Here is a 14,528-nt window from a genome sequence, read left to right as displayed (position 1 = left end):
AAGTCCAGGGTCAACGCAGCCGTGTACCAGGAGATTTTGGAGCACTTCATGCTTCCTTCCACAGATGAGCTTTATGGGGATGCTGACTTCATTTTCCAGCAGGACTTGGCACCTGCCCACACTGCCAAAAGCACCAAAACCTGGTGCAATGACCGTGGGATTACTGTGCTTGATTGGCCAGCAAACTCGCATGACCTGAACCCCATAGAGAATCTATGGGGCATTGCCAAGAGAAAGATGAGAGACATGAGACTGAACAATGCAGAAGAGCTGAAGGCCGCTATTGAAGCATCCTGGTCTTCCATAACCCCTCAGCAGTGCCATAGGCTGATAGCTTCCATGCCATGCTGCATTGTGCAAGTAATTACTGCAAAAGGGGCCCAAACCAAGTACTGAGTACATATGCACGCTTATACTTTTCAGAGGTCCGATATTGTTCTATGTACAATCCTTGTTTTATTGATTGCATGTAATATTCTAATTTTCTGAGATTGTGGATTTGGGATTTTCATGAGCTGTAAGCCATAATCATCACAATTATGACAAATCATGGCTTGAACTATCTTGCTTTGCATGTAATGAGTCTATCTCATATATATGTTTCACCTTTTAAGTTGCATTACTGAAATAAATGAACTTTTGCACGATATTCTAATTTTTCGAGTTTCACCTGTACTGTTTCATAGCTTCTTTCAATTTTCTCTAAATTCATTCCAAATGCAGGATCCTTTTCAAACAAATCATTTTCCCATATGATTTGAACAGAGTGTCAGAGCAAGATTTAGTGTGCTTAAGGTTGTTTGGTATTTCTGGGGCCCTCCTTATAATCCTTCCCCAGTCACCCCATTTTTTTCTGTTGTCTATGAAGAATTAATCATAACCATGGATATAGCCGATGTTTTTTTCCTATATGTGGATGGCCTTCTACAGTAGATTCACAATGACATGCAGATATCTTAGAACTTCTGGATGGGGGATATAACCTCTTTCTTTTTCTCTGCTCTGCAGCTTACTTCCCAAACCTGTATTCCTTGCAATTTGGGTACAGAAAGGCATTCATGGATGTAAATAATGAAAGCAAATGATCAAGTGTGCAAAAATTCCGAGTCTCAGTTTGCTATGCCACTTATATTGGGCTGCAATTCCAAGAATTCCCAAATAGACCATATGACCTTACAGCTCTTTTTTCCCTAAGCATGGAAAAGCTACTTCCTCTCAAAGTTGGTTCTGTATCACAAAAATAACATAGTAACTAATATAACTTCTGATCTAGAACTCCAGTGTTAAGTATGCAGATATGACAGCTGTAGCATCATCTGAATCAACTGGCTAAAGTTATTTTTGGTAATATTCTCAGTAACAGTTCATGAAGTAGATCAAAATGGAGATTCTAAACAGATCTGGAAAGCAAAAATCGATATGTCTACTGGGGATAGCAAAATGTTAACAAGTTTTTTTATAATACTCTGTTGCTACCTGGGGACTGTGTGGATTTTTGTCATCCAAATTTCATAGACTTATTATAAAGATTTTTTCAGTGTCAAAAATTCATAGAAGGATATTGTAAGTTTCACATGTCTTTCAAGAGAAAGCAATAGAGTATCAAACATCATTATGATGCTGAATAAAACAAATGTGGCCCATCTAATAGGAAATGCTTTAATTTATACAGCTGTGCTGACAATGAATTCCTTTTTCTAACAGGAATATTCATCTTATTCAAAAGTTCTTAAAATAAATGCTAAAGTGGATGCAGTATTGATAAAGAAACCACAATAGGATTGAAAAGCAATGAAATGAAAACATAGAGCCAGACCAACCAAATATGTGCCCTATTTTTTTTTTCATTCCAGTTCTCTCAGTTAGAGACAGCACAAAGAATTACTAAGAGCAAAGCTAGAAATTAAAGATGGAACTTATTATTTGGGATTAAACTAACATATTTTCAATTTACTTTCTTTATATACAGCAAATACCAAATATCAGAAAGGTGGTCTGCTTCCAAAGCTAGCATATATTAATAATAGTTCAGTCAAACAGAAATTGCAGAAAACGAAGGAATTAGGAGGAACAAAAGAAAATAATTAAGAATGAATAAAAAGTGCGGACGGGACATGACACTTCTACTCAGATGTAAGTTTCTGTAAGCTTAATGAAGCTTAGTCCCAGCTAAGGATATTTAGAATGGCAACCAGAAACAAGGAAAGGAGAAAATAGATGAGCAGAAGTTGGTTTACATCAGGGGTCTCCAACCTTGGCAACGTGAAGATTTGTGGATTTCAACTCCCAGAGTTCCTCAACCAGCTTTGCTGTTTTCTGGGAGTTGAAGTCCGCAAGTCTTAATGTTGCCATGGTTGGAGACCCCTGGTTTACATTATAACAAGACGAATATCAGGGAAGCAAGAGGCAATAATTGACCACCATTCCTCGCTGTTGATGATTACGAAAGTGATTGTTTCAATAAGGACTTCCCATCCTATGTCAAGATAACAGCACAATTTTTTTGTAGATTAGTGGCTGCACACTGCTGAAAACAATAATAAAAATAGGATATGTTACAGGGGGGAGATTGGGCAGAACATGTTTCCTTTTCTTATGGAGAGATTTCTGTTTACTGTTTTTCAAGTCTGACTTATGTCTAATGAGGTCTATGCAGTAAGGATACCTTCTCCCATGAATCTGTACACTGGCATCTCTTCTTGATAGCTGCTGGACCAGAGCAGACATATCTGGAGGGGAAGCACAAGTGGGTTGCATACTTGAGAGGAAAGGAAAGTCTTTCTGGCATGAGTGTGAGTCATGGCACTAGATGCAGTTCTTTTTCTTTTTTAATCTTTCCTATATGAGTACTCAGCTTGAAAGTGATATTGACTAAAACCTAGTTAAAAATGCTTAACCTGTAATGGCATTTCATGATAGAATTTCATGATAGAAATTTTTAAAAAGTGGTTTTGTTTTCTTTATGAAAGCATCTGTGGAGTTGATGCATCTCTATAGAAACCACTGCTTCTTTCCTGCAGATGTCTTTCAGCTGGGAAGATTGTCTGCATTCTCTTCACACTTCTTTAGCAGTGAAAATCAATCAGCCCATTTTAAGTAATTCAACCATTCTAAAAGGATCACATTCTCAATTGTCCCTCCATATTTGAGACATCTGGATGTCTGGAGGAAGAAAGACAGCTTGTGTTTCAAAATATATTAGTGTACAAGGTTACACGGTAGAAACTGTTTGGGGATATCGAACACATAGCTTTCTCACTCAGGTTTAACTAAAAGCTTCAGACTTGTTATTCTGAAATCTACTGAGCCTTGAAAAATGCTTCTTATTACCAATACAGAAGGAAAAAGACAACTCAGATCTTTCATACTGTAGCTTGTTCAGAACACTATAGTTTTTTTTAGTCCTAAACAATGTCCACAAAAGCTTATTTAGGAAAGATGAGCAATGTCTCAAGTTTCTGGTCTGGAGGTAAAGGCAGATGTCTCACACAATTCACATTAGAATTAGAAACAGGCTTGTATTAGATGAATCTCTCCCTAATGTTGCCCATCCCAAACAACTTAGAGAAAACAAAGCATTAGCTTCAATCTGCCCATTATTAGTGCCAAAGGGGAAGGGGAATCTGTTAATTTTTTTACTTGCTGCATAGATATGACGTTGATGATGTCTGCAAATATTTTGCTGCCTATTTTCCAAGCACTGACTTATTTCACCAGGATTTCCACCACCACCCTTTACTCATTGTAGTTTGGCTAAAGTCTCTTAATATTAGGCCATTCCAAATACTGGCTTGGATCTAAGGCCATCTGTCTACTGATGGAAGAGTTTTTAATCTAAATAACACATATTATACCACAGACCATTTCTGTGATAGAAAGGAAAGAGATACTCTTTGTTAAATATATCCTCATTTTGACGTCTTTATCATTTTTAACATGTTGTGGAACACTGGAAAGATAGAGGAAGGGAGAGAATATTACAAAATAATTCTCCTATTTCCATGCCAAGAACATTCTACAAGAAACTACTGAAATGCAAACCATCTAGATCCAACCTAAAAGAACCAAATTTTGTGTGCGTGCTATTGATTTATATATTTATATATTATATATTTATAATATATATATATAGATATATATATATATCTATATTATATATTTATATAATATATATATTTATATATTGTGCATGCTATTGATTTATATATTACAGACGAACACAATACAGAAACCTGATGATGGCAGATGAGATTCTGCCGAAACGTTGCTACAACTTTAAAAGCACAACTACAAAGACGTGGGAAAATACCCGAACAAAGCTGAATACCCTGATTGGAGCTAAACGTTTACTGGCCAGATACCCTTCCTGAAGCCTACATGAAGTTCACAGCAGACAATTACTTGTGTACAGAGAGAAAAATATCTGCTGCTATTTAGGATCCAGTGGTGGGATTCATTTTTTTTTACTAGTGGTTCTCTGGGTGTGGGTTGGTGGGCGTGGCAGGGGAAAATCTCCAGTGAGAGGTAGTATTTGCTGGTTCTCTGAACTATTCAAAATTTCCACTACCAGTTCTCCAGAACTGGTCAGAACCTGCTGAATGCCACCTCGGATAGAACTCACAGCCTCCTGATTGTGAGGTGAGAGCTCCACCTCTAGGCCACCATGCCACTCATGATTTCAAGCTATATTATGAAGCTGTTATTCAAATAAAGAAGTTTGATCATTTCTCATACAACAATAACTGTCTCCAGATGGTCCCAGAATAACATTATAAGATTTATCATACTCTAATGTAAATAGAAATCAAAACAAAAGACTACTTACTAGTGTCCAAAAGAGGTAAATTGTGAAGAGTGCGACAGTGAGTGCAATGAGCCCAACAGCTTCTAGCCTACTACTAAAGTGCAGATGATCCACTGCTCCGCGCAAACACAACCAGCCGGAGATAGTAGCCAATGGAGTTATAAACAAGAAGCACACCATGTCCCCAAACAAAGTCCGTTTCTCATGTTGGGGGCCAGGATTTTTTAGCCACTGCAAAAAGAATCAATGCATAGTCAGTTTCAACGAAAGGTATTCATTCAACAACAACAACAACAAAACCATTTTCTATCTCATTTACACAATGTTATGTTTTAATAAACCAGAGGACTCCAATCTTGGCAACTTTAAGCTATGCTGGCTGGAGAATTCTGGGAGTTGAAGTCCACAAGTTTTAAAGTTGCCAAGTTTGGGGACCCCTGTAATAAACAGTAAGGTCACAAAAAAGGCAGAAATTTATTAAGCAGAGCTGCTTCTGTTTTTCAGCCAGTATGAGGTAGGATTTCACTTTGATCTTCTATTTATATTACAACAAAGTGTGCACATTTGCTCTTTCATATTTGGCATATAATACTTTCTAAAACTAAAATTATTTTAATATTGCTAAATAAATAATAGTATGCAGAGTGTTTAAGTATCCCAAGGTTAATCAATAAGTGCTTATTGATAGTTCTTCCAGTAAATATAATAATTTGTAGGTCGTAAGATGTGGCTATATTTATATAATTATGAGTACGCATGGATTTAGATTCAAGAAAGAAACAATCCAGATTTTGATAATTACATTTTGATAAACCCATGAGGAAAGAGAGAAGAAAAAAACATGTTTGTAAAAAAAATACTACTAAAATGTCTCTTTGTTTAAAGCAAAATATAGTTATTGAAAAGCTACAGTGATAAAGCTTGATTTCATTGTGTAGGAACATAACAATTTTTAAATCATGTTTGTATAGGCTACTTCTACTATCATACACAAAAATCTGTTCTTTTATTTTTATCAAGAATCCTATATATGTTTAATTACAGATACATTTTATTGCTTTCAATTGGGTCTTATTCTCAGGTATATATGCATAAGATCTTATATTCTTTGATTCAGATTCATATTTGTATGACTACAGAACAACTCCTACTGAGTAACTGCAAATTATTTATTAATTCTTGTAATTAATTCTAATAATATACTTCATTACTATCCTCTTCCAATCATGGTGCTGGCAACTCATGCAGATCTCAAATTCAAGAGGTTATCACTTTTGTGAACAAAAAAAAACCCCCAAAGTAGAAATAAACATTAAATTAGTGTAACATGGGTATGAATTTAGTGATTTTAAACTTGTTTACAAGCTATTTGAATCAGCACCCAATTATATAAAATGCTCAAAATAAAGGAGAACAAACAATGCTAAAAAAAATTCTGAAAAGTTTGGTGGATTAGCATAAAATGAAGGTATGTGTCTTAAAATATGCAACAATAAAGTGAAGCAAAATAGTCTAACTTCATATAGCTCATATAAACTGATGGAGATTGAGCTGACATTGACTAAGAAAGCAATCACAAAGGATAAGTGAACAGCTCAATAAAAATATCAGTACAATGTAGAACTGTCTTGAAAAAGTTAAACCCAAGCTGAGATCAGTAGAAAAAGAATCATAAGATTAAATTTCCAATATTGTAATGCCTTTTAAAAATGTGATGATGATGATGTTTCATTTCAAATACTATGCACAATTCTGATCATCACACTTCGACTCTAGAGAAAGTGGAAAAAATAATGAAAAGTCCCACACAACTGTGGAAAGACTCCCGTATAAGCAAAGCGAATGGTTTGTGACTCTATTTACAATAAAAAGGGATACAATAGAGATATATAAAATTATACTTGGGGCAATAAAATGCTGGATTAAATCAACCCAGATGACTCCAATCTCAGAGATGTATTTGTTGCGCTCATCTGAGAACTACTGAATGAAGAGTTGAAGTAGTCAGTCTCATATTTGACAATTTCTTGAAAATTAGGTAGTGACTGTTCTGAATTCACTAGTAGCTATTGTTTGCAAGCATATTATCTACTTCTTTTTGTACAGACATATAAATAGAACTATATAACTGAAATAACTACAAATTCTCTGTATAGGTGGACATGGGAAAGGTTATGCATTGAAAGACTATGTATGGGAAAAAGAACAGCGAAACACGTATTGAAAGGCAATGTTATCTTGAGATGGTATCAGGAAATAGGAATGTTCTTGCAGTGTTTTGGACCTTGATTCACTCTTTTGCAAAGTATGCCCACTAGGAAATGTTGTAGTCACTAAATAATGGTCAGCATGCATTTGGTGCATGAATTGTTTTAAGAGTTACTTCCACAGCGCTTCTAGGATTTTAAAAATAAATCAACTTTATAGAGTTTAAAAGAGCAAACACAATGACTACCCTTGAAAATATTACTGAACTTCACTTTATGCTATTATTTCAAGGTTAGTTAAAGAATTTAGCAAGGCAGTTGGGAAGTAGATATTTTAAAAGTAGAAACAAGGATATTATATTACAGACAAATAAAACTCTCACACAGATTTCAAGGCACTGTATAAAATGATTCCGGACTCTGTTTTAAGGATTTATCTCATTTCCTTAAAAAAATACTGCTGAGGATAGTAACTGGAGAGGGCTGCTACAGCAATCCCAAGTACAACCAAGACACTTCAACACATGATTGACTTACAACTTACACCTTGTAATGAGAAACCAAAAGACAACCAAGAGGAAATAGTAATGCCCAGAAGAAAATAGGGAAGAATGCCAAAGGTGACATTCAGAGAGATTAGTGTAAGAGAAAATATTTGACATGCAGACATTCATTGATCACTGTATGAACTGTAGGTACAATGAAGTTTAATTCACTGGGAAGTCTATGCTGTACTGAGTCAATCCCATTGAAAGACCTTTTATTCTCTGATCTCTTGCTTCCAAATCTCCTTTATTCAATCTATAAACCACACTTTTATGTACAAAAGATTGGGGTGAAAAGAACTGCATTTTGACTAATCAAAAGAGCTGCATTTTGACTATTATTTTCCCAGTTTGGATTGAAAGGCCACATGGTGTACCCTGAAATGAACCTCTAAAACTACAAGAATTGCGCTGCAGAAACCCATGAGTCAAGCGTTTTATGTTTTTCTTTCCTCCCATCTCGTGGTCCTCTGGATTTTTGCAAGCCAGATTGGGTAGTCCTAGTCTCTCTGTTGCCACCAGACCAATTTCTCTTCAACTATAAAGTGTGCATCAAGTGTAATAATATATTATTAGGTATCATGCAGTGAGATGATTATTTTTTTCCCATGATCCCTGTTGATTTGACATACTTTGAGGTACCTCCACCTCCTGTAATGATGTATATTTTGTACATCAATAGAGTCCACTTCCCTGGTCCCCATCACTTGTCCTGCAATGACAATAGAAAACTCAAAATCCTAACACTATTTCCACTTCACAAATTTAGTCATTTTTCTAGATATACAGCAGGGGTGTCCAACTCGTGGACTGCGGGCTGGATGTGTCATGTGCTGGCCATGGCCACCCCTGTTTTAGTCAAGGGGGAAAAAGTTGTGATACATCACGTGATAACAACATGTTGTTGTTAAGTTTGACACTCCTGATATAGAGGCTCAAGTTGCTCAAGTTCTGGCCTATTTAAGCACCATCTTCACTGTATCATTAGGTTCCAATCTCCAGGCTGGCCTCAAAACATTTTATGCCTTGAAAAAATAAGTCTGTATTTTCCTTCCAATTAAAATAAATGCAATGTTATATATCCATTATCCCGATGTGGCATGTTACTGTAATTTTCCTGCAAATTTCTATTTGACTTCTAGTTCAAAATGTATTCTCAATTGATTTTTGGAAAAGAAAAGTGTAGAACTGGCATTTGTAGGGATGGACACCTATAGAAATAATTAAAGATACACAGAAAATGTTAGAAAGCTTGGTGACCTGCTTAGCTTGAAATATCACATAAATGGATGCTGTTTTTTTCTTCCTTCTGAATACCTGCTTAAGAGGAAATGGTCTTCAGAAGTGAAAAAATTAGTGGAGCAGGCAAGGTAGGAATGAGTAGTTGCCAATCTTCATAACAAATTTGCAATAATGTTTCATCCATTCAACCAGTCAGCAGTTTGGGATAATATTTGTGTTTCTGCCATGCAATCATTCTACATTGGGGTAATCAATTGCACATTCCATATAGTTTATTTAGCAACTGTATTTCTGAATTGCATGTTGGAGCATAGACTCATTAACTTGACTTCGTAGATACCTATGATCCAATGTAGTACAGAAAGCCCTTTTTTATTTACTGAGTGTCTGTCTATATACCCGGACTTCAATTTCTGCCATATGGTATGAAAGAAGATGTATAAAAGATGTAAATTAATTCATCTTCAAGTGTTTTAATTTGGGCATAGCCGATAGCAATAGCACTTAGACTTATATACTGCTTCACGGTGCTTTATAGCCCTCTCTAAGTGGTTTAGAGAGTCAGCATATTGCTCCCAACAATCTGGGTCTTCATTTTACTGGCCTCAGAAGGATAGAAGGCTGAATCAACCTCGAACCGATGAGAATTGAACTGCCAAACTTCTGGCAATCGACAGTCAACAATACTGCATTCTAACCACTGCACCACCATAGCTCTAATATTAATACTATACATACATGCACACATGCTGGTTTGGGCATGTCGTGAAGATGGCTGATGGTTGGATTCCGAAAGACCTCCTGTATGGAGAATTAGTGCAGGGAAAGCGCCCTAGAGGGAGACCACAGCTGCGATATAAGGATATCTGCAAGAGGGATCTAAAGGCCTTGGGAATGGACATCAACAGCTGGGAAACCTTGACCTCTGATCATTCAGCTTGGAGGCTAAAGACCCAGCATGGCCTTCTTCAATTCGAAGAGATACTTGTTTGGCGGGCTGAGGCAAAAAGGCCATCCTGGAACCAGCAAAATCCGGGGGCTGGGCAGGAGACAGACTGTATCTGTCCTCAGTGTGGAAGGGATTACCACTCTCGAATTGGCCTTTTTAGCCACACTAGATGCTGTTTTAGGACCTCTTTTCAGAGCACGATACCATAGTCTCTTGAGATTGAAGGATGCCAATTCACATATGCACACACACACTACATCACACTGTTAGCCTTCATTGAGTGAGCAGTTAGTTCATCATCAACCCATTATATGAAACTTTTCATCAGGGGTATCAAACTTGCAGCCCACAGGTTGAATGTGTTACGCACTGGCCATGCCCACTCCATTTTAGTGAAGGGGGAAAATCGCAATATGTCATGTGACAACAATGTGACGACACAAGTTTGACACCCGTGCTCTATGCATACCTGAACCAACCTGAAATTCAAAATGCAATTTTCAACACTTAATTTAATTCTCTAAGGATGTCAAGTTCATTAGCTATTAAACAGAAATGAGTGCAGTTTAAACCAAGAACCAGAATATTTCAGTTTAACCCACTACATTTTCCAATTCCTACTGTGTTGACTTAGAAATAAATTCCACTGATTTTAATGAACTGTGCTTCAAGCTACAGATATTTTGGATTTACACATCTCAATCCCCAGTGTTTATTCTGAAATACTGCTATTGTATTCAATGTCTTAACTTCTTGTCTTGGTGTAAATAATGTCTTCAGTGTTACTGAATAGTTATTTCTCAGAGAACCAGAGGTGATATTCAGCAGGTTCTGATCAGTTCTGGAGAACTGGTAGTGGAAATTTTGAGTAGTTCGGAGAACTGGCAAATACCACCTCTGACTGGCCCCATTCCCATCTATTCTCTGCCTCCTGAGTCCCAGCTGATCGACTGAGTCTTCTTTCGTTGCCCTGCACAGGAGAACAGAGCTGGAAAGCAGGTTAGGGAATGGGATTTTGCAGTAACCTTCCCCCAAGAGTGGGGAGGGAATGGGGATTTTGCAGTATCCTTCCCCTGCCACGCCCACCAAGCCACGCTCACAGAACCGGTAGTAAATTTTTTTGAATCCCACCACTGCAGAGAACATACACAAATTCTTTCTTTAAAATTTAATTTAAAGTAAAGCCATTTAAAAAAAAAAAAAAAAACAGAGCCCCAAGATTCATCAACCAGAACTCTGAGGCAAAAGAAATATAATGAAAGAAAAAAAAGAAAGAAATAAAGGCAAGCATGTTTATTTCTCCCGCCCCCAGAACTAAATGAAAGAGACAATTCATTCACACAAAAATCCATTCTTGCTTACCCCAGTCTTTCTTATTTTAAAAGTATTATTTACAAGGTGTAATCATTTTTGCAGCTGTTGCTAAATAATTGAAAGTCAGATTATTTTGTCAATCTACAATAAAACCTCCACAGACGATTATAAAATACAGATTTTTACACATCTGTAATCTTAGTATATAAGCAAGATTGAAGTGAAATATATCACTAGGCAACTTGAAGCATTGGCACTAAAGAAATATACAAGAGTTCATGGGAAGTTTCTAGTAATTTTAATGCAGCCAATTAGTCCCAGCCAATTAGGTTGCTGTATGGAGAAAGGATTATCAGTAATAGTAACAGAAACCCACACTGCTACATTTTTACATACAAATAGCTGGTATTAAGAAAAATCCATATTACAGAATCAAGCTATAATCTTTTATTGGTTTATTCTATCACACTTAAGAAGACACTGAACAAAAAGGGTTTTTTGTTTGTTTTTGCAATTATAGAATATGACTGAGGCTTAGTGGAATGGCTGTCAAGAAATATAGAACACAGAAGATAAAGATTTAGGATTACAGAACATAACATCAGACTAAATGGATAAATATACAGATAGGCCTCAATTTATAACCCAGTGGTGGGATTCTAATATTTTTACCACCGGTTTGGTGGGCGTGGCTTGGTGGGCGCACTTTGCACGCATGCACACACTTTGCATGTGCGCATGCCAAACACTCATTTAGCTCAGGCGCAGAAGCATTCTAACTCACCTCCTGCAAGCCTGCATGATCCTGGTCGCTTCAGTAGCTGCCACGCAGCACTCTTCCATGTCATGCAAAGCAGCTGCGCTTCAAATTCAGAGGATAAAGGTGAGTATGGGAGCCCAGGCGGGTGGGTGGGCCCAACAGCAGAAAAAGGTCAGAAAATTGGACGTGACTCACTTAACTATCTTGCTTAACAACAGAAATCCTGGACTTGTGGTATATTCATGTACAGTATAGGATAAGGTACTCAGGATATTAATATTTTGCGACAAGATCCCTGAATTCATAGAACTCGTGTTAGTTTTAGGTAATTGTCAACTCTGAAGCTGGCCTAACTGAGGCCATCTTGGATGCTTCAGTGTTGCCACAATGGTGAGGAGGGATAGGGAGTGAGGAATAGAGATAGCTGGGGTTTTGTAGCCAAAACAAAATACACTGCTCAAAAAATTAAAGGGAACACAAAAATAAGACATCCTAGATCTGAATGAAATATTCTTATTAAATACGTTGTTCATTACATAGTTGAATGTGCTGACAACAAAATCACACAAAAATTATCAATGGAAATCAAATTTAGCAACCCATGGAGGTCTGGATTTGGAGTTACACTCAAAATTAAAGTGGAAAAAAACACTACAGGCTGATCCAACTTTGATGTAATGTCCTTAAAACAAGTCAAAATGAGGCTCAGTAGTGTGTGTGGCCTCCACGTGCCTGTATGACCTCCCTACAACACCTGGGCATGCTCCTGATGAGGTGGCGGATGGTCTCCTGAGGGATCTCCTCCCACACCTGGACTAAAGCATCCCCCAACTCCTGGACAGTCTGTAGTGCAACATGGCATTCATGGATGGAGCGAGACATGATGTCCCAGATGTGCTCAATTGGATTCAGGTCTGGGGAATGGGCAGGCCAATCCATAGCATCAATGCCTTCATCTTGCAGGACCTGCTGACACACTCCAGCCACATGAGGTCCAGCATTGTCTTGCATTAGGAGGAACCCAGGGCCAACTGCACCAGCATATGGTCTCACAAGGGGTCTGAGGATCTCATCTCGGTACCTAATGGCAGTCAGGCTACCTCTGGCAAGCACATGGAGGGCTGTGCCGCCCCCTAAAGAAATGCCACCCCACACCATTACTGACCCACTGCCAAACCGGTCATGCTGGAGGATGTTGCAGGCAGTAGAACGTTCTTCATGGCGTCTCTAGACCCTGTCACGTCTGTCACATGTGCTCAGTGTGAACCTGCTTTCATCTGTGAAGAGCACAGGGTGCCAGTGGAGAATTTGCCAATCTTTGTGTTCTCTGGCAAATGCCAAACGTCCTGCACGGTGTTGGGCTGTAAGCACAACCCCCACCTGTGGATGTCGGGCCCTCATACCACCCTCATGGAGTCTGTTTCTGACCGTTTGAGCAGCCACATGCACATTTGTGGCCCGCTGGAGGTCATTTTGCAGTGCTCTGGCAGTGCTTCTCCTGTCACTCCTTGCACAAAGGTGGAGGTAGTGGTCCTGATGCTGGGTTGTTGCCCTCCTATGGCCTCCTCCATGTCTCTGATGTATTGGCCTGTCTCCTGGTAGCGCCTCCATGCTCTGGACACTACACTGACAGACACAGCAAACCACCTTGCCACAGCTCGCATTGATGTGCCATCCTGGATGAGCTGCACTACCGAGATGTTGAGTGGCCCGCCAGCACCAGAGAGGAAAGCCGCCAAGGACCACCACGCCGAAGCAGGAGAAGTGGTCCCGGACCCCCTTTATTGGGGGTCTTGTTACGCCACTTTCACCGGCCCTGCCAACAGCATGGGATTGCAACGGGCACCTAGGGACAGTTGATCACGAAGTGGTGACTGGAGTCGTGTTGTTTAGTGTCCTTTTTTTTTGACGTGAGTTCCGAGAAGCAGGCACCACAGGGGCGAGAGTGAGTCCACAGGACCCCTTGATTGGACAGGACTGATTGTTTGGGAGGGGAAACTTATTATGGAACCACGAACCTTTGGTGGTTCCCACGTGCCAAGAGTCAAAACCTGTTCTTTGAGCCTGCTTCCTCGGTTGTCAGGTTGGACCCTGGATCTTTGTCAGCAGCTTTGACAGTTAGGTCTACAGACTTGTTAGTATACTGACTACTAAGTTTCAGCATATTTCGCTAACAATGTCTATAGCAAATGTGCAGCTTTCATGCAGACTCAGCAATAGCTACTTGGACTCTTTCTCTCATCTGTTTCTGATAATGCACAGAGCTCACAATCCAAAAGGATTACTTCTAAGTATGTGAAACAGGATACATTTTAATAGTATTGATGTATTTATCTGTTGACATGAGCATAAAATTTTGTTTTGCAATGTTGTACTGATGGCTGTTGATTATCTCTACTGATTCAGCCTTTTGATTTTACGGCTGAAAACCTTACTGGAAATGTTTAATGTTCTTAGCAAGATTTTTTGGGGAAAAACACACCCCACACTAAAGAGTCATCACATAGTGATGAAGAATACCTTCCATGCTACCATTTGTGATAGCCAACAACAGTAGTTCATTCAACATTGTGCCATCACTTAGCAACATTATTAATAATAACTAATAAAGCCTTAGATCTTTCAGAGTAGTTTTCTATATGTCAATGCATATACTTAGCTGTCATTGAGCTGGATTTAGAGGTGGTAATGCTTGGAATTGGTCCAT

The 14,528-nt window shown here is 38.5% G+C and overlaps 1 protein-coding gene across 1 annotated transcript in view; it reads right to left on the bottom strand.

Annotated features, from left to right (window-relative positions):
* The window catches only part of MARCHF3 (membrane associated ring-CH-type finger 3), a 122,209-nt gene that overhangs the window by 7,834 nt on the left and 99,847 nt on the right, over positions 1 to 14,528 (bottom strand). The window contains exon 4 of the mRNA XM_026673841.2: positions 4,826 to 5,035. Within this exon, the coding sequence (XP_026529626.1) occupies positions 4,826 to 5,035 (210 nt within the window). The remainder of the gene's footprint in view (positions 1 to 4,825; positions 5,036 to 14,528) is intronic.

This window comes from Notechis scutatus, chromosome 2, assembly GCF_049901735.1.
Source record: "Notechis scutatus isolate UNSWTSFEM ecotype Mainland chromosome 2, rNotScu1.2, whole genome shotgun sequence".
In the NCBI taxonomy this organism is placed as follows: Eukaryota; Metazoa; Chordata; class Lepidosauria; order Squamata; family Elapidae; genus Notechis; species Notechis scutatus.
Note: the sequence above shows the minus strand (reverse complement) of the source record. Positions and strands in the feature narration are given on the sequence as shown.